The 25,628-nt window shown below is 37.7% G+C and overlaps 1 protein-coding gene and 1 long non-coding RNA gene across 2 annotated transcripts in view; one reads left to right on the top strand and one right to left on the bottom strand.

The window, feature by feature from the left end:
- Positions 1-12,929, top strand: part of LOC132382041 (uncharacterized) — a 57,758-nt gene extending 44,829 nt beyond the window's left edge. Inside the window, exons 2-3 of the long non-coding RNA XR_009508185.1 lie at positions 3,853-3,982; positions 11,003-12,929. This is a non-coding gene — a long non-coding RNA (uncharacterized LOC132382041). The remainder of the gene's footprint in view (positions 1-3,852; positions 3,983-11,002) is intronic.
- vps13d (vacuolar protein sorting 13 homolog D) overlaps positions 1-25,628 on the bottom strand; it is a 288,095-nt gene that overhangs the window by 57,390 nt on the left and 205,077 nt on the right. Inside the window, exons 65-66 of the mRNA XM_059951858.1 lie at positions 13,086-13,218; positions 10,133-10,328 (exon numbers count right to left, since the gene is read on the bottom strand). Of these exons, the coding sequence (XP_059807841.1) occupies positions 10,133-10,328; positions 13,086-13,218 (329 nt within the window). The remainder of the gene's footprint in view (positions 1-10,132; positions 10,329-13,085; positions 13,219-25,628) is intronic.

Raw genomic sequence — 25,628 nt, 5'->3', positions numbered from 1 at the left:
ACAATGAAATTTGGACAGTATGATGTAAATATGGATGAGACTGATAAGAGGAGAAAATAGGAGGATGTGAGCTACAGACTTTAGAATAAGCTGAAGATAATTTTTCAAGTGATGAAGGCATGAACGTGCACAGCTGAGCTGCTGAGTACCAAGAGGTGGATTCATGTCTTTGACAATAATATGTGAAACTTAGCCAGGATGAAAATTTTCACATTGGATTGACAAGTGGAAACTGCAGCAGTAGCCATTAGATTTACAATGATGAGAGATCCTATGCTTCCAGATGATGCACTGGGGTGCAAAACAGTGAAAAGAAACAGGTTCAGAAAGTTCATAATAAGTAACAATATTGCTCAAACAGGACAAAGAAGCCACCAACATAATGCTGTAGCTTATACAATGCCAAATTTGCGCAGACCCAGGTAAGAAAATACATAAATAGACAATAGGTGCAGGAGTAGGCCATTCGGCCCTTCGAGCCAGCACCACCATTCACTGTGATCATGGCTGATCATACACAATCAGTACCCCATTCCTGCCTTCTCCCCAAATCCACAACAACACACACAAAATGCTGGTAGAACACAGCAGGCTGGGCAGCATCAATAGGGAGAAGTGCTGTTGACGTCTCGGCCCAAAACATCGACAGCGCTTCTCCCTATAGATACTGCCTGGCCTGCTGTGTTCTACCAGCATTTTGTGTGTTTTGTTGTTTGAATTTCCAGCAACTGCAGATTTCCTCGTGTTCTCTCCAAATCCCTTGACTCTGCTATCTTTAAGAGCTCTATCTAACTCTTTCTTGAAAGCATCCAGAGAATTGGCCTCCACTGCCTTCTGAGGCAGAGCATTCCACAGATCCACAATTCTCTGAATGAAAAAGTTTTTCTTCAACTCCGTTCTAAATGGCCTACCCCTTATTCTTAAACTTATATGCTTCAATTAGATCGCCTGTCATCCTTCTAAATTCCAGTGTATACAAGCCCAGTCGCTCTAACCTTTCAACATACGACAGTCCTGCCATCCCGGGAATTAACCTCGTGAACCTAAACTGCACTCCCTCAATAGCAAGAACGTCCTTCCTTAAATTTGGAGACCAAAACTGAACACAATACACCAGGTGTGGTCTCAACAGGGCCCCGTACAACTGCAGAAGGACCTCTTTACTCCTATACTCAACTCCCCTTGTTATGAAGGCCAACATGCCATTAGCTTTCTTCACTGCCTGCTGTACCTGCATGCTTACTTTCAGTGACTGATGAACAAGGACACCTAGATTTCGTTGTACTTCCCCTTTTCCTAACTTGACACCATTCAGATAGTAATCTGCCTTCCTGTTCTTGCCACCAAAGTGGATAACCTCAGTTATCCACATTAAATGGCATCTGCCCACTCACCCAACCTGTCCAAGTCACCCTGCATTCTCCTAACATCCTCCTCATATTTCACACTGTCACCCAGCTTTGTGTCATCTGCACATTTGCTAATGTTAATTTTAATCTCTTCATCTAAATCATTAATGGTCCCAGCACTGAGCCTTGTGGTACCCCACCAGTCACTGCCTGCCATTCTAAAAAGGACCCGTTAATCCCTACTCTTTGTTTCCTGTCTGCCAACCAATTTTCTATCCATGTCAGTACCTTACCCCCAATACCATGTGCTCTAATTTTGCCCACTAATCTCCCATGTGGGACCTTATCAAAGGCTTTCTGAAAGTCCAGGTACACTACATCCACTGGCTCTTCTTTGTCCATTTTCATAGTTATATCCTCAAAAAAGATGGAATGGAGAGAAATTTGGAAGTTACGGCAACAGAAGACAGTAAATAGATGCAGAAACAAAAAAGGACAGATAATAATTGGCACTTCCACAAGATGTCACCTATGATGATAAACTTCGGACTCCTATATCTGTCAATGGAGCAGAACCCAAAATGTAGGAAAGTTCAGAGGGATGGGAATCTAATTGCATGGCTAAAAGCACTATTGTAGATTTTGGTATAAAGTACAGATGAAGAAAATATACTAATTTACATGTTCCTTTAAGAGTCCTTTTATTTTTATTGGAACTCTTTTACTTTTTGCAGAAAAGACCATAGTCAATCTTTTCATTTCAGACTAGGCTAATTATAGGGATGAGAAGATGAGGTGTCCTATCACCAGGGGCTAAATAAATTAGATCCATATTTTTTGGAGTTTAAAAGAATAAGGGATGACTTTAATGAAACATGTAAGATTCTCAAAGGGCACGAGAGAGTAGATGTCAAAATGTTTCCACTATTACAAGACAATTACAAGAATAGTGGGCAGCCACTTAAAACAACATTATGTAGAAACCTCCACTGGCAGAGTTGTGGAGGATAGATTACTGGGGGTATTTTAAGAATAAGTGCGTAATATTTTGAAAGATCAAAGAATAATGGCAGCATCCATTATTAATGACCCCCAGCACCTAGGGCATGCCCTTTTCTCATTGTTACCATCAAGTAGGAGGTACAGAAGCCTGAAGACACACACTCAGCAATTCAGGAACAGCTTCTTCCACTCTGCCATCCGATTTCTAAATAGACATTGAACGCACAAACACTACCTCACTTTTTAAATATATATTATTTCTGTTTTTGCACCATTTTTATCTATTCAATATACATATATGGTAATTTATATAAAAAAATACATGTGCGCGATGGACAAAGAAGGAAGGACTATTTTCTGTAACACTTGAAGAATGTCAGCTTGGTTGAGATTATCATAAACTGACAAACTCATGTAGAAATAGGCCCCCAGCAATGTGTTCTAAAGAAATGGTGGGAGTGATGGAAAAAACATTGTAAGTTTAAAACAAAATTATTGCCAGCTAATATCATAAAAGAAACAATGAAACACACTAATACAGAGCACATTAAGCTGCATTTGATTTACACAGTTGAATACTGTCTCTATAATTGTGGCTAGACTCCAGGGATACATGAACGGGCCAGTTTGGCAGAACTTTCATCAGATGTGAGTTTTTTTTTTAAGTACGGCTTGTTCTGATGCATACGGAGTGGTTCCTGTATACTCTGTCTTTGAAAGCGAAGACTGGGATGGAATGCAGGAAGGTTTGAACTTGGTTACTGCATGGTACAACATTAAGTAATGAGCTCTTAATTTAAAAAACTTACGTTGGATATGCTGAATATGTATTAGGTACTAGCAACACACACAAAAGCAGGCCAGGTAGCATCAAGGAAAAGAGTACAGTCGAAGTTTCGGACCAAAGCATCATCTGTATTCTTTTCCTCGATGTTGCCTGGCCTGCTGAGTTCCTCCAGCATTTTGTGTGTATTGCTCAGATTTCCAGCATCTGCAGATTTGCTCTTGTTTGTGAGTGTATTAGGTACTATGGTCTTTCCATGGCCAATTGTTGATTTTAATTGTTTTTAACCAATACTTAAGCAAAGAATAGAGGGAACCTACTGAGAAACATTTTGGATCTACTGGCTATTTGGAACTTTGCATCTTTGGAGAATGCATATTATTTTAATATGTCTCAAAATATGTATTGTTAAGGGGTATTACTCATGTAAAACGTAAAGAATGGAAGAAAAATCTAGTACGGTCCATCATTATCTGATAGAGAAACAATTTTACACCCTGGCAGAGAGATACTTCATCATATACCATTAGAGATCTCTCTTGAATGATGATCAATGACCTCTAGGTCACCAGCATCATATGAACTTCTCTTTTGCTCCCTTAAAATCAGTACAGGTCTTGGACTGAGTCTGTTCATTTATATTCCAGATCCAAAAAAGTCAAATTCTATCTGATATGTAATTTCAGTTTTTAACATTACTGCTTTTCTTGTTTTCAGGTTTCATATATCACTGAAAATCAGCTACAGTTATCAGGAGTGCAGCTCAGGAGTTTCCTCAGTGATTATTTTGTAAACATTTGTGCCTCATCGTGGTAGTGTTTTGCAATGAAGAGAACTGCTCTTCCTGGTGAATATCCTTCACAATTTATTTGTTCTTTACAACAACTGATTGCTTCCAAGAAATAATTGTGCTGCTCTGTGATCTTGGTCTAATTTAAGCAGAGAGATCCATTAAACCATTTAGATATTTGTGGATGTTCCAATCCCATGGGTCAGTTCTTCATGTGAAAAACTTATCAGGTTACAAAAAAGGAGGCAGAAGGTTAGTTCTGTCCAAAATTCCTGTCACTCTTCCTGAGGTAGGGGCAATTTTGCATTCTCAATACAGCTGGAATCTCAGAGTTTCTTGAACTAACTTGAGGTGGAACAGACAGTGACCTTAAAAAAACGATTTAAAAAATAGATCACCAAAAGCAATAGACAGGAAACAAGGAAACAACGCCAATTTTACACAGAATGACCTTTGAGGCTTCTGGAATCAATGGCTTTATGCAATCAGCTGAAGAAATCTGTTAAACTTCTGGTAGGATAACAATTCCCAGTAATTTGACATTCGGTTTGCTGCAATAGAAATCAAATCTCCACCAAAATTATATTCAGATTAATTTCTTCATCACATGTACATTGAAAAATACAGAGAAATGTGATGACAACCAACACAATCTAAGGATGTGCCGTGGGCAGCCAACAGCATCTTTACTGCAGTGCAGTTTGATTCACGTACTTAGGGCATTTATCAAGTTGAAAACCCTGGAATACCATTGGAAAGGGGTAGGGCATTCAAATCTCTTGAGGTTCTATAACTCAATGAAATTACAACTGATCTGTATAACTTCTAATATCTGACAAAATCTTATCTTCCTTCAATATTTGGGGCTGTAATAAAAATCATTAGATCAAAGAATTTTAACTCATTTTTAAAATTGAGGTTTGATTGTCATCTAGCTGTCACCTTGCTAACCATTGCAAAGCCTTTCAGATTGTTTATATTGCAATGAAAATCTCCTTGAAAAAGTAACTAATAAAGGCCCATAGTGCAGGAGAACAAAGCCAGGCTGATTAAGCAAACATATTTTTTGGAAGCACTGAGTTTAAAATAATGTTATATGGTAGTGTAAAATCAAGACTATGCATTTTGGTGATAGAAATGTTTGACCCAGGTTCAAAGGTCAAGTCCAAAACTTATTAAAAGAAAAAGTTCACTCAGGTTTATAGTGGAGTTGCACCAAAATGATGGAATTGGAAAAGGAAAAGCTGCCCATTTCAAGGATAGAATAAAAGCAGCACAACAGCGGTAGTAACTTGCATGGGTTAGGAATTCTGGGAAATAAGTTATAGCAGAAGATTGTATGAACAACTCATACCCTTGAGACGAGTATGTGAACAATATGTCTGCATCAGAGAATGCACCCAAGAGGAATATTAAGGCAGAAATTACCAGACTGGTATCAACAAAGGTAAAAACACAGATTTATTCTCTGAAATCTGGATCGACTCAACAAAAAAAAAATATCCTGGCAAGTCAAACTGTTCAACATGAAACTATGATACAATTTCAGCCAAATGACCTTCAAAAGTCTGAACAATTGCACCATCCTTTTTTCAACAATATACAGAAAATATTCAGATGAGTTAAGAAGGTCCAGATTGCAATGTTGAGAAACTGGAATGAACAATTAGGCTCAGCATGCATGTGTTCATCAGGTTAGAAAAATCTGGTTTTGCTTGTAAAGAGCACACTAAAGCCATCAATCATTCTGGGTTACAATTGAAATTTCCTGTTTAAACCCTTGTGTGCATTACTAGCTTTGAAGCATTCTGTTAAACAATGTACTAAAGGCCACTTCACATTCTACTGACTTTCTGGAACTCAGTCATAGTCCACTAAATTCACTGTTTACCCATAAGGAGTACTGCTCTCACATATAAAGAAATATTTACTAAGACTTCCAGACAAGGAAAGCAAACTTGAATCACACAAATCAGCATAAAACACACACAAAAAAGGCGAGGCTTGAGGTCTGGGAGAGTTAAAGAGTATCAGACAACAAAGGCAGCTTCAAGAAAAGTAAATGCATTGATTTACACAGAACTATAAACTGATCTCCACTTTTCAATTGGTGAGGGGATATTTGAACGGTTAAAAGCTATCATAAATTCAAACACTCATCCCAATGGTGCTAATTGTCACTATTGTCTATTCAATTTAAATTGAGCTCTATTTTCATGCAAGTATATAACCATGAAATGATCAAAGAGATCATTGCACAACAACGGTCCTATGAGAATCACCAAGTAAACCTCACCTTGCAAGTGATGTATAATACATGGATACCTACTGCAGCTCAAAAACAGGCCTGGAGAATGAACGAAAATTGCAAAGTAGCACCAGTGCAACAGCTTCAAAAACGGGCTTTTTATTATGTTTACGTCTTTGTCAGTCACAAGCTGTTAAAAGAGTACAAAATATGACTGATGGGAAAGAAACAGAGACTAATTTTAATTGCCATACCAATGAGAATCAGAAAGAGTGATGTATATATATGAATGCGTATGCAATTTAAAGATGACCATGTATTGCCAAATATATGCTGGCTATAGAATCTCAAACTTTTCCAAGGAATATGGATAAACTTCAACTCAACTATGCTAATTTTGGATTTTTCAAGGTACGATCACTCATATCCCCAGATCTGTTACTGCTGTTTCATAGAAGTTCACCTGCAGTCCAAATGGGTCAAATTCTATGAGGAGTGGCTTTATCAAATGAAGACATGGAACTACAGTATAATTATTCAAGCTGCACAGACACAAATCCAACATTAAATACAGACAGGACATTCTGGAAACACTAACATTTCAAGCTCAGAATCCTTCAAGAGAACTGGGTAGAGATAGAAACAAGTTAGTTAAGATCAGATTAAGCTTCTTTGTCTATGAAAGCTATTGCTACCAATAGTAAGGCTGTGGGACCTATGTGGCAAGTCAGGCTATACAAAAAAAAGCAAAACTGAGTCAAAATGATGCCAGGCAAAAATGGGAATTTCCCATACAAACTGAAGGAAACTATGAGTCATCAAAAATTGGAGAATATAATATGAAATATTCCAGGTTGCACTGTGACTAGATGCGACCTCACTCAAATTTGTGTTGATGCCTTTTTGGAACAATGCAGTAAGTGACAGACAGAAAGTAGTCAGATAAGCAAAGAACTGGATTGACCACAAGATGATCACACAACTGTATTTAGTTTCCTGAAAGCAGAGAAGACACAATGTCAGCACAAAATCCAGGACTCTAGAATGGAAGCATCGGCAAATCACTGCTTCATCAGGAAGGATTGTTTGGGTCCGTGAAGAGGTAAAAGGACAGGTGTTTTGTCTCCTCCAGTTGCATGGAAACAGCAGAGAGGATGGAAGAGTGAACCAAGGAAACTATTGTAAAGAGAATGATCGCTCTGAAATGCTTAAAGAAGAGGGAAATGTGTGACTGGTTGTGTATTCTATTAAGAGCTGGGAAAAATTGCAAAGGGTAATCCAACTTTAACCAAAATACAAGGTAGACATAAAAGATGTAATCTTTTACTGGCATACTTGGGGAACAAAACAAATCCAGAGCTGTAACTTTGAGATTAGGTTTTGAGTAGATCTACATGACTTGCCATGAGGTTTAGCTTTCTGTTTTGATTTAACCAGATGTCTTACTTGGGGGTGGGGGCATACAGATCAAATTCTTTCCTATTCTTTCCACAAGCATTTAATGCCAGCCCTGATTCCTCCAAAGGTACTACTTCATATTGACATGAAGTCCTTGATAGCAATACCATGATTACTGTTTAAAAACAGTGTTAGATTTAACTCCTTGCCTATATTGCACAAAATGAGAGCATTGTCAGCTGCTTACCGGAGTCCAAGTCTCACATCCTGAGAGATAGAATGGAAACAGCCATTTTGATCCAATTGTGCAATTCAAGAACTGTGTTTTAGAAGAATACTAACCTACTTTACTCTCCATGTTTTTCCATCAACTCTCAACCCCTTCCCCAACTTCCAGCCAGATTCTACCACTCACTTATACACTATAAGCAATTAATAATGGCCATACAACCTATTCACCACACACTTATAGAACACCCAGAGAAAATCTATGAGGTCATGCAATCACCATACAGACTGCACCAGAAGTCAAGATTGAACCTGGAAAACTGAAACTGTGAGACTGCAGCTAGCTGAGCTATGCTCATGTTTGAAGACTCAAGAGACTGCAGATGCTGGAATCTGCAGCAATAAAAAAAGTCTGCTGGAAAAACTCAGTGGATTGAGAAAGGAAGGAAAAATGAAATTGTTGATGTTGCAGTTTGAAACCCTGGCTGGGTTGCAACCTGATGCAGGGTTTCAACCCAAAATGTTTATAAGTCCTTTTCTCCCACTGATGCTGCTCAACCAGCTGAGTTCCATGCTCATATCTGTCATTCAATTATGGTTCTCAAATTTTGAGGTAATTTTTATGTCCTATAGTACTAACGAAACAGTAAAGCATTTTACTGATGTGTTGGCCAGCAATTCCCTTCACCATCACAATTTTCAAAAAGACAGCTGCTCTGGTCATATATCTCAGTACAGAATGTTGCTATTGTAAAAAGATCAGCCTAAATGACATATATGCTCAAAAACAATTCATCGTAAAAGCTGGTTAAGATGTTGAAATATTATAAAATTCTACATAACAAAATGGTCAAAGCAAACCTTAATGAAATTCAAAGTGCAGATTAAGATTTTTCATTTTTCAGTGAAACTTCTCAGCATTACAGGGAATGACTGAATTGTCCAATACATTCATGCAAGATTAAAAAGACTCATGCTGAAAATAAAATATCAAATAAAAACCACAATGAAATTCGCTATTTGAAAAAAGTAAAATTTGAAAAGTTTGTTATATGTTATGATAAAAGACCACATTTTATTCAGATAATTAATACCAATGGGGAAGAGGTACAGGCCCACACTCAATGTTTTAAGAACAGCTTCTTTTCCTCTGACATCATATTTGTGAACTGACCATGAACACTACCACATTATTATTTTTTGTCTTACTCTGTACTGCTGTTGCAAATCAACAAATTGCCTAACATATGTCAAGCGTTAATAAACCTGATTTTGATAGCTAGCCTTTAGCTAGGATTGTGTTTATATGAAAACAAACTGATATTATTCTATCGAAAAAGTTCAGATGAAGTAGAAACCATAGTGCAACATAACAATCTCTTAACAAATCTCACAAATATCCTCACTGACCAGTTAGTGCAATTTGCTTCCCAAGTACTGTAATTTTGCACAGTAATACCTGCACTTAACAAGAATACTTGGCTGACTGACAAAAATCACTAGACAACTTTAGCGAATGAAGACTATAAGCTACAAGAGGTTATCTGTATTCTGAGACATTGGAATTTTGCACCATTCTCTTTCTATGACAATCCTTTAAAGCTACTGAATATCCATGACCATTTAGATAGGGAAGCAACTTAGTATTTTTTTTATCATTTTGAGTTACAGCTTAATTTATCATGTAAGTTTATTAGCAGTGAATATATATGCACTATTAATAGGTCCCATAAATAATGCCCAACAGCATATTTGCCACTTACAGTAGCAGACCATCACAGTGATAATTTTAGCATAATTTGTTCAAGTATTACTAGAACCATATGGATATAATAATATCATGACCTGTACAAAGGCCATAAGTAATTAATGTAGATTTTACGTAGCAAGTGTTAGTATATAAAGCAAATATTCCTTAAAAACATCATAGACACTGAAATCAGCTTTGGACATGCTTGGTTACTTCACTCTTTACTCAATGGGACTGTAAAGTTGAAACAGAACTGTAATCTATTTACCTATCAACATCAATGCAGAAAACTGACACAATAACATTTTTAGAGAAAACCAGAAAATAAATCCAAGCAATGTTAATGATCATTTAGAAGTCCCCTGTCCTAATTCTCTGTTATGGAAAAAGATCCTTTGGACCAACTTGTTCATGCTGACTAAGGTGCTAGTCCCACTTGCCTGCATTTTCGCACTACCCATCCAAACCTTTTCAATCCATGAATCCAGTCAAATGTCTGTTGAGAGTTCTAACGGTTCTGGTCTCTGACATAATTTTAGACAATGACATAATCACACAGTGATAACTGGATTTCTCTTTTTACCTGTGGTTGTTCACAGTTGTGGTTTCTCGCACTGCTTGAGCTGTCTCTGATGCAAAGTCAAGAGCACCTGCCACTGGCTTGGTTACTGTACCAACCAGGCCCTTTCCAAGGCCTGAGAAAAAACCACTAACACCACCATCTGTTTTCACTCCTTCAACTGTTGAAGTAATGACGCTTGTGAAGCCACCCAGAATACCTGTGGGAAGTAGGGAAGAGAAATATTAAGAAATATGGCCCATGAATCCACCAGAATCACCAAACCCAAGATATATCAAAGCAGTAATAACTAAGTGGCTCCTTGAACTGCTTTGCTGTGCAGTAACATCTACCTCAACTTCACTTTCTTGTTTATTACAATAACCCTTGACCTCCACTGAGACAGAAATTCTACTGATATCAGCAACTGAGTACTCACAGCCTTCCAGGAAAGGGAATTCACAAATTTCTGAAATAATCTCTCCTTCCTACAGTTTTAAAGAACTAGTATCTTGACTATGATCCTTACATCTGGATTACCAAGACTATAAATGAGTGAATTAGGACTGAAACTCAAATGACTGGCCTCTGCCTCTTCTACATTATTCTAGCATTTCAGCACTTCCCTTAAGGGTACAGTGTGGTGACATTGCTGTTAAAATAAAGTATGACGTCAATGCTCAAAGTTGGATGATTCTCATAAAGAATGATCTGAAATTGAGAATCAAAGTAGTTCTGTTTCCTTCTTTGTATAATGTTCATATTAAAAACACTTCAATCTTTACAACTGCGTCAGGCTTAATATGCAGCTATGCTATTTTTGCCACTAAGCAAATATTTCTACGTATAATTAATTAAAGGGCCTGGTGTACATGTTCCTGTTTATATCCACAGTGCTGAAGTCGAGAGGGTCGAGAGCCTCAAGTTCCAAGGACTGAATGTCACCAACGGCTTGTCCAGGTTCAATTAATTTGATGCCATGACCAAGAAAGCTCACTAGCAACTTCACATTCTCAGAGGCTAAAGAAATTTGGCATGTCCCTTGACTTCCACTAATTTGTGTCAAAAAACATCCTATTTGGATATATCACGGGTTGGTATGGCAACTGCTCTGCCAGTGACTACAAGGAACCAACATGGACTCTGTCTATACCTTACTGCCTTGGTAAAGCAACCAGCATTGTCAAAGCATGCACACCAGACATTCTATTCTCTACACCCTCCCATTGTTAAAATATATTAAAGTATAAAAGCATATACCATAAGCTCAAGGACAGCTTCTATACCACTGTTACAAGATTACTGAACGGATCCCTAGTACGATAAAATGGACTCTTGGCTTCAATCTACCTCATTATGACCTTGCACCTTATTGTCTATCCGCATTACACTTTGTAACTGCAACATTTCATATTGCACTCTGTTATTGTTTTACCTGGTACTGTTGTAATGAATTAATTTGCATGAACAGAATACAGGACAAATTTTTCACTGTAGCTTGGTACATATGACAATGATAAATCAATTTACCAATTTATAAGAAATGGCATTTAGGGTTAATTTAATGAGTCACTATATTGGATTGCAAGGCCCTTCTACAGAAACAGTGATGTAAGCAGAAAATGTGTAGCGGTTATGATAATTAAGCATCAACTCAAATTATGGTATGGTACCATAGAGAATATATTCATGAACTAGCAGCCTGAGGTCAACACTACTGATTCAAAAAGGTAAGTTCAAAACCCACTACTGCAGTCAGGGAACTTGTTGCTGTTCCTCTCTGTGCCTTGTGGTGCATCCAGCAGAAACCTTGCACCTCCTTTAGCATTTGTCTTTTTTTATGAGGCCGAGTTACCAGCACAACCCAGCATGGATGGAAAGCATGCAAAGAGCCAGCCAGACGACTTGCCTTGAAGTCCAGTGTGGATGCCACTACACCACGACCTGGCCAAGCAGGAAGCTTAGATTCAAGTATTTCAACTGGGTTTACATCCATTACAGAACTATGCTTCAGGTATATTAGTATTGTTCAGGGGAAGAAATCTGCAATTCTTCCTTGGTTTGGGACCCAAGACCAACAACGTGGTTGACTGCCTCCTCAATTCATTAGCAGTTAAGGGCAGGCAATTAATGCTCATGTTGCCAGGAACACTGACAGTATATGAAAAAAAATCACAGGTATTAGAAGTATCCCACAGCTTTGAAATAACAAAAAGTACTACAACATTGGAAACCAATTAAGACAGGGTCAAATAGCATTTTTTTCAAATTTTCATTTTGGTAGGAGTAACATGGTTGAGGAATGCAAGGAAGATGAGATCAAAGAGCATGAAGAGGGTTAACTACACTACACTTCCACTTCTGCTAAATCCCTCACCAAAGAAACAACATATTTTCTTACTGAAATTATTATTAATTATGAAAAAACCAAAACGTTGATGAACTTCTCTGTTAGGGAAAACTGTATATTTCAAGTATCAGCAAAACAATGGTTCACTTCAGATCTTGCCTTTAACTTGGTCGGGTAGGGGAATGTGGGTGTATGAATTCTGATGTAAATAGTGAATGTGCAATTTGTTTAGACTGACAATAACCTAAATGATTTTCTATTGTGAGCCGATGAAGATTACAAATTGTTGAAAAAAACATGGACATTTGACTTTTTACATTGTTCGCAAAGAACCTCTATCTCCAACGACAGGACATATGAAATACATTACAGTGAAATATAAGCATTATAGAGCGTGTCAACCTAGTTGTAAATTCAGTTGAAAAATAGCTATGATCGATGAACGGTTCCATTGTACAAAAAGAAATACATCTTAAAACAATAGGAATGGTAAAAATATATCCTGGAAATGGCAATCCCACTGTGGATAGAGCATGAAAAGGATACATAGCTCTTTAGATCTGATATTAATGCAGAATTTTCATGCATTAATAGTGATGAAGTTAACTGAGATTGCCTTCCACATACCATGAGCCAGTCCCTGAATTCCAGCCACAAGGTGTTCACCACTGGTGACAGCTTGATAGCGAATGGATTCCCGCTCAGCTTGATGTCTGGTGTCCATTGTCTTTCCCAATCCATCTGATAAAGTGCCAGCAAACTGTTGGAAAGAGGGAAAACACTTAAAAAGTAGAAAAGTAGCAGCTCACCATTAATTAAATGAAATATTGAAAAGCTCTCAAATGTGTATCAAAAGATCTGATGTAATTACTTGGAGTGAATGTTTTCCAGCAAACAAAAAAATGTGTGGACCATTCATGGTTCAGTAACACAGGCCTCGTTTTCTGCTTGCATAGTCCTAACTCTGCTGGGACAGCATAATGGTCTAAATTTAAACCTCATATCTTTGTACTCTGCATAATCTAGCTACCGATTGCTATAACCAGTTTTGCAGTTGGAAGTTCAAGGCTAAATTGGCTCACTCACTAACTGAATTTAGCCAGACCTGATCTAGTACTAACATTATGTGACATGACTAGTTAGACAATATGTCACATTTTAAAAGGCATGATATTACACTTATGGGTAGACCATTGTTACTTCAACTATCTTGATTTTTTAACTATAGAAAGTGGAGTCCAGAATTCAGAATTTAGTTGTAACAACAGAAACTCTGAAGCCTTCAGAATGGCTTTATTTCACTGTATATAAAAATTAATATCTCCCCAAACCTGAACTACAGAAGGGACAGAACAAATCTGTACAATTTGTTGGTGATAAATTTCTGATCTTCAGTATGACTGCCAGGGCACAATATCTACTTATATGAGGCATGCCAAAGAAATTGCACTTTTTTTCAGGGAGAGGTTCTGTGTTCCTGGTAATCTAATTCCAAGATAATCCAAGCAAAAGCTCAAAGTTGCCAAATGTGTGGATGTTTAAACATAATTTTGTATGATTTTTGTTACTGATAAACAGCTTCCTTCTTTCAGCAGATATTTTTTCATGCCCAGAAATGTCTAAATGGTGGTAGTCAACTGTTCACATTTCCTGCATATATTGCACATGTGCTCCATCATACACAAGGATGGAGGCCAATTTACGGGGCAAATACACTTCTCCAATCAGAGACCTCCACAGTTTCAAACCTTATTTTGCTTTTATTTAATATTTTACAACTACCAGCACATTTCGACAGGACTTTCACACGGTTGACTTGTCATTTGTTTGCCCAGACAAACACAAAGTAAAATTAATAAATCTCAACTGCCCTTGGATCAATGAAGTTGCAATTATGAATCTGAGCAACTTTAGACTGAGGAAAATAAACCAACACCCTTCGAACAGCTTTTCAACAATTTATGATGAAAACTGCATAACTGTAGATGACAGATACATGTCTGTTTATTGCCTAGACTTTTAGAAAACAAAAACCACAATTTAAAGAAGTATGGCTTGACACAATAGCCTTTGTTTATTGCTTGCTAGAACTATGCAGCCTAACTGTACTTGAATAGGACTACAAGTCAATAGCCAATAAAAAAGTGTAATGAACTGTTTTGATGCTGAGCCCAGGAGATTGTTTAAATTGTCAAAAAGATCAGAGATAAATGATTTCCTTGCCCTCAACTCTGTTCCCCTAAATCTCAATTTTTTTTAGTTGATATATGAAGAAACTCATCTCTAGATCTTAAATTTTCTTTTAAAAAAAGTACAGGTGAAAAGTTCACTTCTTACAAGCCACTCCAAAGAACGCAGTTAATAGTTCAACAATGAAAGTTTTTTTTTCAGATTACTGTTCCAACAGCTGTTCCACATTGTTGCTTTGAGAGTTCAATAGTTTACATGGCAATTATTAAATGCTGAATTCTCCTACAAAATGATTAGGTTACGTTCCAAGCACGAAGACGATATTGTGGTTATAGAAAACCCTCCAGCAAATTTGACAAACAACCAGGAGCTTCCAGTATAGTCTCTTATGCAGATTTATTCCAAAATAATTGAAGCACACTTGACTAAAAGCACTTGTATAGAGCCAGACAGGCTAGAAGGTCCCAAGTCTTATCCCTGCTATGATAGTTGATCTTACTTTAGCAGGAGTACCACAGTTGTTATGAGTTTGCTTGGGAGTAAGACCACAAAGCATCTCGGTTCACACAGTGGTTAAGATTGGAATTTGTTAGAAGAAATACAGCCCTCTCTGGTGAGATTTAATCCTTTTAATCATTTGTCTTATGGTAAGGGAGAAAATGGAATGGCCTTTGTTCATAACGAAACTGTAATATGAAAAGTGAGCATGATCCCACACATGAATTTCGAGCAAAATTCACTGAATAAAAACAGAATGAGAATGGATTAATATCATAAGTAGTAACTAAACAATTCTCTCTTCCAGAAAATTTTGTGCTACCAAGTTAAAAGTACTTTTGCTAATGTTTAAGAAGAATTCATCTCTTTCGTAAATTACTGCATCATTAAAGTGCCCTAAAACATTTCGCTTACAACGAATTAGGTGATTTTCTTTGATAAAATAGGAGTCGCTTTGCACCCAACAACATCTCACAAATAATTTTGAGATAAATCATGATATTAGTCATAACACTGGCAAGTTCTGACTACTATTTGCTATTTTTCCATATGGGCACATGGAACGTGCTGGTGTTTTACCTGAATGATAGCAGCTATGAAAATGTTACATTTCCCCAGTACAGCATAGGAATGTTAAACTAGATATGAAGCTATCAAAGTTCAAATTATATTTATTATCAACTACATATGGTATATGTCATCATATACAACCCTGAGATTCATTTTCTTGTGGGCATTCACAGTAAACACAAAGAAACACAATACAATTAATGAAAGACTGCAACCAACAAGATGGACAAATAGCCAATCGTAAATGACAACAAACTGCAAATACAAAAAGAAAAATATATAATAATAAATAAATAAGCAATAAATACCAAAAATATGACATGAAGAGTCCTTGAAAGTCAGGCCACAGTTTGTGGGAGCAGTGATGTGGTGGGTGAAATTGTATGAAATTATCATCTCTGGTTCAATAGCCAGTTGGTTGAAAGAGTAATGACTTCCTGAACCTGGTGGTGTGGATCCTTGACGATGGTAGCAGCTTTCCTGTGACAATGCCCCATGTAGATGTGCCCAATGGTGGGTGGGCTTTGCCCATGAAAGATGATCCAGAAAATGATTATAAATCATTCTTCAGAAGTTAGTGTGAGAATGTATTTTGAAGTTCACAGGTAAAATTGGACTTGTTTTTGTGTAACTAGAAACAGAATTCTAATCTGTTTCATTCACACATTTGCCAAAGGTTATATTGTGAGAGCATCAATCCACAGAGAACATCTGCTGGATGTATATAAGAAAGGAAAAATGTGAACAGGCAAATAACGAACATAGGTAAGCCATTCAGGCACTCAAATCTACTCTGCCAAATCTTCTTAGTAAAGAATAGCTGATCTGAATGTAACCTCAACTTCACATTCCATTCTAGTCACAATAACCTTCTTGTCCCTTCTTATCAAACGTCATCTACCTTTGCTTAACACTATGGAACAACTTTGGACAAGCTCCCAAGACTCAACTCTCTCAGGAAAAATATTCACCTCACTGCCCTAAATTAAATGAATCTTATTTGAAACAGTAGACGTTAACTTTAAGATTCTCCCACAATTGAAAACATCCTTGCCACCCCTTCCCTGACAAGTCTCCTTACGATCATGGAATAGTTCAAATGCCCCCTCATTCTCCTAAACAGTAAATACAAGTCAAGCCTACTTAACTTTTCTTCATAAGGCAATATGACCATTGCAATTATTAGTTATTAAATCTTCAAGTTTATTGTCACCTGACAATGTAACCAAATTAAACAACATTTCTCTGGACCAAGGTGCACCAACAAAACACATCACACTAACCAAGATATAGCCATAAATAAGTTACTTAAATATAATTCCAAATGCATGCAGTGTGCAGCACAGTAAACAGTATTGTAAACAGCTTGCAGTCCTACTGATGAGATCTCAGTGGTGGTGGAGTATTCATCAGTTTCACAGCCTGAAAAAAGAAGCCGTTACACAGTCTGGCAGTTTTAGTCCTGATGCTACTGTACCTTCTCTCCTGACAGTCGCGGATCAAAGAGATTGTGGAATGGGTGGCAAGGATCCTCAACAATACTTTGGGCCCTTTATCAGCAACACTCTCAATAAATATCACAAATAAGAGGGACGGAAACTGTGATGAACTTCTCAGTGGTTATACTGTCCTCTATAGAGTTTTGCGGTGCGACACCTTGAGCTTCTGTACTACACAGTGATGCTGTCAGACTAGACACTCTTGAAGGTACTTCTGTAGAAAGTTGTTAGAACAAGGGTGGGGAGGCTTATATGCCTCAATCTCCTCAGAAAGTGTAGATGCTGCTGTGCCTTCTTGACTAGTGAGGTGTTTTGGGTCCAGGTTGGATCATCTTTTATGTGCACACTATGGAACTTTGTGCTTGTCACTCTCCATACAGCAGAACCATTAAAGTGCACTGGAGACCCGTGCCTTCTGGAAGTCCACAATCATCTCTTTTATCTTTTCCACACTGAAACTCAAGTTGCTGTTCTCGCACCACTTAAAAAATCTTTCTATCTTCCTATCTGTATGTTGACTCATCATTGTTGCTGATGAGGCCAACCACTGTAGTATCATCAGTGAACTTGATGATGCAGTTTGAGCAGTGCAGTCGTGAGTTTCCTATTAAATCTGGAGAAATTGTAATCTTAGCTGATTGTTATTGATTCAAAATTATCTATATAGATTAATCATAGAGATGAGACCCAAGGAACCCCAAATCACCACTATTGCCCAACAATGACAGAAATCAAATTTAATACATAAATCAGCCAGTTGTTTTCATATGACATCGAAAGGCTTTTGGGAAGGAAAAGTACACCATCTCAAGATGCTAATCATATTCTAATCTGCTGCTTTGTTCAGGACTTGGCTAGTTTAGGATTCTCATCTATACTGATTATGAACATGTTAGGTTATTGTACAAATGCTCCTCAATTTTTTTCTCCATCATTCATTCTAGTATTTTGAGTGATGTATAAAATTAATAAAAACAATATGAATCTGGTTCCAATGCAATTTTAACTGCAAAATGTTCACCAACTCTCCCACTTACTCTCAATGCCTCAGTGATTCATTCTCTGACTCAGAACTCTGGGATATTGCATTATACAGCTAGGGGAATTTAAATACTTTGACAGAATAAGATGTATGCAGGATGTCAACAGTGAGAATGAATGAATAATTTTTCCAGTCATCAACATGTAATATGAAATCATAAGTTCTGAATTTTTAAGACACATGAAGGTTCGGATTCAGTAATCTTGCACAGATGATAACTATTTCTTGATACTGTTAACAGTATTAGCTAGTTAACTCCATAACTAGCTTAAGTACAAAATTACACCTAGAAAACAACCTTCCATAAAAAAACTGCATCATGCCATCATGTATTATTAGCACAAAGCCTCACAACAAGATGTTAGTAGAGTGTAAATTCTTCCACAAGTAACTCCTCATAAAATATAGCTGCTTTATTAACTCCACAAATGCCTATGTGATGATCAAATTGTGTCCTGTGGCTTTGGCATAATGAAACTCTCTCATATTGTTATCAGTGCAGATGTTTATGGCATTAAGCAGTTTCTGGCAATCTCCAACTCATGCAAAGTTTGCTAATCTGAAAATATCTGATTAAAGCAGCCAGGATATTACTGCTTTTTCCTCTTTTTTGTGCCTCTGACAAAATCTTTCTTCTTGCAGTGGTTGTCCTCTTGAACAGTGGGTAGGTCAGAAGATATAGCACAATTGTCAACCTTGAGTTCCCTACGTCAAGTCATCACCTAATTTGAGTGCAAATGCAGTTTTGTGCTTTTCTAGGTGATCCAACAGCAAATTACTGAGAGCTGAATGAGTCCATGATAAGCAGTCCAAAATTTTCTCTCCTCCTCCATCCTTCAAAAATCTATGTCAGATTAAGGGAGATTATTACCTTTCAACTGACTCACCAATTCTGTGCAGGTTTCTGCATAACTAAATACAGCATAACAGTCTGAGAATTATTATTAAATTTTTACCCTTTACTTCAGCATTAAGTTACACAAGTCAGAAATCTAATTGGTAAGAGTCGTTCCAGCAATATAATGCAAAACAGATCTGTTGAAGAGGGTTGGACAGCAAAAGCATTTAGAGTAACAATCAGCTGAAGAAACTCGTGGGTCAAGCAGTGTCTGTGGAAGGAAAGTAATTGCCGACAATTTGGATTGAAACCCTACTTTAGCATTGAGAATGGAGAGCCGCAATGGAGCAGTGTGGGAGGGTTTCACAGAACTCTTGTCATCATACATTGAAAGACTTCCCAGTTAGAAACATATCAGGTGCCCTGAACCAAGAACTTCTGGGTTACCAAAGCTTTTGCTCTCCAAGTACATTGCTCACAAATTATTTTCTTTGCAATACAGGTGAGAGTTATTGGAAAGGAAAAACAAAGCAGCAATATACTTACCATGCAGTTGCAACCATTTTCATTGAAATAATTTAATGTAGCTCCCTATTAGCAGCACCCAAACAAGGTAAGAATTAATGTGTGCTACACAGATATGGTGGAACTGCTTCAGTTTGACAGTGCTTCCAGTTGCCATTTATATACTGGAGCTACATCAAAAGTACGAGGACAATTAAACATGAAGGCACTTTATAGAAGCATTCCATGAATTAGTTGATGCTTTCTAACCCTGCTGTAATAGACAGAAGGCTTGCTCATCGAATATGAAGCTATTAAGCCTTCTGATACCACGCTTTGCTCTACTTTGAGTGGGACAAAACTATCTTCCTTCTATGAGATGTTAACATAAAGCATTTTTATAACAGCTGGGTTGTTAACCATGACTCAATGTGAGTGACGGACAGTGGCTCAACAAACTCTCTTCTACTCCCACACTGTCAATCACCTGTCATCCTTCTGCAGCAACAATCTGAAGTACTCTAATTGCTTTTCATCTCATGAATTCTCTGACTTACAAACTCACTGCATTGAGACCATAAGAAATAAGAGCAGGATTATGCTATTTGGCCTGTCAAGTTTGGTCAGTCATTCAATAATGGCTGATCCCTTTTTCGACTCCTCAGCCCCACTCCCTGTAATCTTTGATGCTATGTCTAATCCAGAAACGGTCAAGGTCTACCTTAAACGCACCCAATGACCTGGCCTCCACAGTTGTCTGTGGTAATAAATTCCACAAATTCACCACCCTCTAGCTAAAGAAATTTCTCCACATCTCCATTTTAAAAGGATGCCTCTCTATCCTGAGGCTGTGCTCTCTTGTCCTAGACTCCCCCACCATGGGAACTATTCTTTCCATATCTGCTCTGTCTAGGCCTTTCAACATTTGAAAGGTTTCAGTGAGATCCCTCCTTATCCTTCTGAATTCCAGCCAGTACAGACACAGAGCTCTCAAAAGTTCCTCGTAAGATAAATATCAAAAGTGCCTCATAAGATAACCCTTTCATTCCCAGAATCATCCTTGTATTACTACCAGACATGGCTGAAAGTCAGGACCACCTGACCTCCGGATCACAAATAAATCCTTCCATTAGAACCATTTCCAGTGATTGAACTGCTTCTTAAAAGCAATTCTCACTGCCTTTGAGCCCCAGAGCAGGATGACAATAATCAACAAGTAACTATAATAACATAGCTGAGGCTGTGTTGCTCTTTTGAAATTTAAGTCAGCTATTCATATCTCATAGATCATAAGATAGTACAGAACAAGCCCTTCAGCTCATGGTGACGTGCCACTTTTTAAACATACTTGAAGATCAAACAATTCTTTCCTATAAGACCTCGAAGGGGGTGTTGTACCCTTCTATAAAGCAGGTTGATATATCAAATAAGGTGATAATTATACATTAACTTAGAAGAATATTACAATAATCTGTCTGTGTATTTAAAAAAAAAAATTGTTTGTTTTTCAGGATCTGTGTATCACTAGTAAGGCCAGAATTTACTCCCCAACTCTGACAGCCTTGAAGGTGTGGCAGTCATTTACCTTCTTGAGTTTAAAAGCAGCTGTACAGGAACAATTTAGTGTCTTTCTCATCTGTTTCAGAGGACATTTAACAGACAATCTTATGGGATGCATCTGGAGTCACATGAACATCAAAGTAGGCAAGGGAGCAGGGCTTCCTTCCCTGAAGGACATCCAAGAACCAGATGGTATTAACAAACCAGTAGTTACATAGACATAATTACTATGAATTGTTGGTGCCGTTCCAAACTCCAGTTCATAAACAGAATTTAAATTTTCAACTTGCTATGGTGAGAATGAATTTGAATCTTTGCTACTCCACACTACTGGACTAGTTACTTAACTGGAGCTTGTGATGAAACAAAAATAATGAATATCTTCCCTTTGCTTTCATGAAAGTGGAGACTTGATTGATGTAGATATAAAAATTCTGCTAAGCACCTCCATTATAACAATATTGATACATCACACAGTACTTAAGAGGTAGTGTTTTAGAATATTTGAGCGCTCTGACTGACAGTACCTTTCTGAATTTCTCCTGCAAATCTCCCTTAAGTTTGTTCTTGGATAACTACCTTGTTTAGACATTTATGCCCTGTGTGCCTCTCTTCCTACTCTGAGTTGAGCTCAATAATTATTGCTAAATATCAATAACCATGGGCATATCAGAATAATAAATGCAAAAATGATACCTCAGACAATATACAGAGAATTCTTGATGACAACAGATAACAAATTGCCTAGAATTTGCAAACTTGTGCAAAAAGTTTTACTTTTAACCATCATTTGCCTCAATATTTTTGAAGAAAATATGCATATTAACACATTTTTCTTTAATATACAAGCTTTAACTGTGAAACACTGTAGTGTAGTGGTTAGCACAATGCTGTACAGTACAGGTGACCTGGGTTCAATTCCTGCCACTGCCAGGAGGGAGCTTGTATGTTTTCCCCATGACTGTGGGTTTCCTCTGGGTGCTCCAGTTTCCTCAAAGACGTACTGGTAGGTGGGTTAATTGGTCATTGTGAATTGTCCCGAGATTAGGCAAGGATTAAATCTGGGGACTGCTGGACAGTGTGGCTTGAAGGGCTGGTTGGGCCTATCCCACACTGTATTTCAATAAACAAATAAATAAATAAATTCCAAAGTCTTTCTTCTTAAAATAGATACAGGAAGTGAAAAACGTGATAAATAGCAAAGTCAGCATTTGTTGGCAATTTTCTTTTAGTTTAAAAACAGCAAAAACTTATCTACTTGTGACTTGATTTCTTCATGCTGAATGTAATTCTTGTGCTGTAATTTGATGTGTACACTCAAGTAACAACTTGAATGTAATTCACCAGTCACTTGCGCCTCAGGAAGGAACATGCTAGCCTGATGGTAATTTGATACCATCCAGTATGCAAAAAGAATCAGGACAAAGTAAACATTAAAGAGGCTTTGAAATTGGGTTTATTGGGGCACAAGGTCTATTGACTTGCAACATCAGTGCCAACTCAACATTTTATTTGCTTGTTTTCACTAGGGCCAGCAGTTAGGTTGACTCAGTGAAAACAGTGACAGCTGTATATCTACAGTAACCAATAACTATCTTAGCAAATTTTCCAGCGGGTCCTCCTGAGGTAAACTGCTATGCTTTGCTTCCATTTTATTGATGCCTTGCTCTTGCAAATCAGCACAATAAAAGTCCAGTTTACTACTGCTTTGCATTGGATTATTGCTGCTGGAGTCACACCCAGTTTTGAGACAATAAGCATTTAGTCTCTAGGGGAGCAACAGAACACTTTCAAAAGCAGTTATGCTAGGTAGGTACCACACAAAACAACAGCAATGTTAACTAAACATTTCTTACCAGTCAAGCATAAGCTAAATGGCCAGCTTGCCTATACAAATCAACATGGCAATCTCTATGAGGGAACACTTGAAGTGCAATTCTGACTGAAATAATTGTCAATTTAAAATCTGTCATTTCAGTGTAGACTGATGCAGAGGTATCAGGTTTGCAACGTGAAATGGACAATTCATAGTGCCACCTGAAACACTTCTGACACAGAAAGGATCAGTGGACATTTGGCAGTGCAGGGGCTTGGCCCTTTTATATCGTAACAGATAACAAATGGTCCAGTTGCTGTTTCTCCTGAGCATGACTGAACAAACGTGTGGGGATTTACAGGGTCCTGAGGACTCTGTTATTCTTGCTGTCACATTTTCTGAGCTCAGGCTCTTAATCAGCTCCCCCTCTTGTCATTAGCTTGGGGCAGTAATGCATTCTGACAATAGCACATGGGCGATTTAACCTAGGAGCAGACTTCCCCAGTGAACTTTCTCTGTGGATGTCTGATTAGCTAGGTAGTCCAGTGGACCCCCTTCTAGGCTGTCTCCACAGATGCCTGATTAGGTTGGTAGCTCCCTCAAGCAACCCCTGTGGATTTGTCCCTGCAGATGCCTAATAGAAATTGGTTTGTGTTACTGGTCTGAGTGACTGATCCCTGTAGGGGTCCCCAAACCGGTTCATACATAGGACAGTCAAAAGTCCACACTGTGAACTTGGAATGACCCCAAATTCTGCCTTCCTTTGCAGGTTCAACCAGAGGGCAACCACAGTTTGTTACATCGATGTGATACTCCGCCTGGGTAACAACAAGCAGATCAAACAAACCAACTATTTCAGGCTGACAGTAGCACACAATCAGCAAAAGAATGAGAACAGAACATCCCATCTAAGTCAGTCATTGTGAAGCACAGTTTTAAACATAGGGTGAGCTTTATGTCACTGAATAAAACATACAAGATGTAGTTCAGAGCAATAATATACAAAACAAATTGCAGTCAGCTTGCCTTCCTCCCAACAACATTTTAAAAATTTCAGTTCTTGTGACTGAATTTTGTCATAAAGGAACATTGCACTCCAAAGTAGTTTTACAAAAACTACCTCATCAAACGACCCCAATCTTTTTTTTACCCCTTCAGATATTTTGATCTGGGAAAACACAAGCTCCTTAAGAATATTTTCCAGCATCCTGTTTAGGGAGAAAAATGCCTTTGTGCATTTTCCCAGAAACCTCCCACTTAAATACTGGAAGGGAAAAGTACTATTTTGGTTGATTCTGCATAGTATTCTCACGTAGCCTTCTGTTTTTTATGCTATACCTACTATGACATTGGTATTGTGATATTGTCCTTGCATCCCAAACTATGGACACTCATACGGAGTGGGGGTAAATCAATGGAATCATCGAGTTTCTGTTGTTCTCCAAGTAAAACACACCAACACACCGTTAGTAGTATATATAGAGTTGGTAACAAAGCAGGATATGAAACATTACATCATATTTGTTCTGTTTTATAGAGATATAATTCAAATGTTAACACTTTTCTCTCGTTGGATGCAGTTCTGCTCAGATTTCCATCATTTGCACTTTGGTTCTTAGCAATTTTTGCATTAGATCATAAACAAGGTTTAGTTCTCTTTCACAAAAGAGAACTTAAGAGTCATGGAGGGATAGAATTGTACAGCACAGCACCTGCCCATGCTGACTATGATGCCTATCCATGCTAAGCTATTAAACGCATATACTTCTACTTTCCAATCCAGTGTCCGTCTAAATACCTTATAAACACTAACTGTTTCTGCCTGCACCATTTCCTGTGGTAGTGTGTTCTAGATACCTACCACCCTCTGATGAAGAACATGACCTTCAGATCTCCTTTAAAGTTATCCCCTCTCAGCTTAAACCTATGGCCTCTAGTTTTAGATTTTCCCATTCTATCAAAAACATGCTGACCACCTGCCCGACCTATCCCCCTCAAGAAACTTACTTTAACAGATCAAGTTCCTTCAGTACCAAATAACAAATAGCAGGACATTATTAATGCAGCATTCCCAACACATTATAATTTACATTACAAGACTTGTCTAGTAAAAATACAGCATATGTATTACAAAAATCATGCTCATATAAAGTGGCTCTACAACAGAAAAGCACTCATGTGAAGAGCAAATGGACACTCTCCAGCCAACAGGACTCCACCAGACTTAACGGTTTCAAAAATCATATTGCAACTCATCCAGCCCAATAGCCAGTTGGTTCTAAGTCATAAACTATCAAAACTGTTTTGGTAAAGTTTTTTTCTCTGCTACAAAATTTAAAGGACAAAATTAGCAAAATCAGATGAAAGAATTGCAACAAGAGATTTGCTCTTCTGTTGACTTAACATTTGTTGAAGTAATTCTAAATAATATCATTGCATCTTTATTTATAATTTCTTAACCATAGTAAATTGGCCAAGTTACAAAATTTTGGAAAATAATTTGCAAAAATAAGGGATAAGTTTCCAACTGACCTTTCAATGCACTGTGGTACATACTGGGTGCTGTAAATTATTTTGGATGCAATCTTAAACCATTTAAAATGGAACATCTGCAGATCCCTGCATAAAACTGGGCAGCTGCTGTTTCATCACA

This window comes from Hypanus sabinus, chromosome 27 (assembly GCF_030144855.1).
Source record: "Hypanus sabinus isolate sHypSab1 chromosome 27, sHypSab1.hap1, whole genome shotgun sequence".
NCBI lineage: Eukaryota > Metazoa > Chordata > Chondrichthyes > Myliobatiformes > Dasyatidae > Hypanus > Hypanus sabinus.
This window is presented reverse-complemented; position numbering and strand designations above follow the sequence as displayed.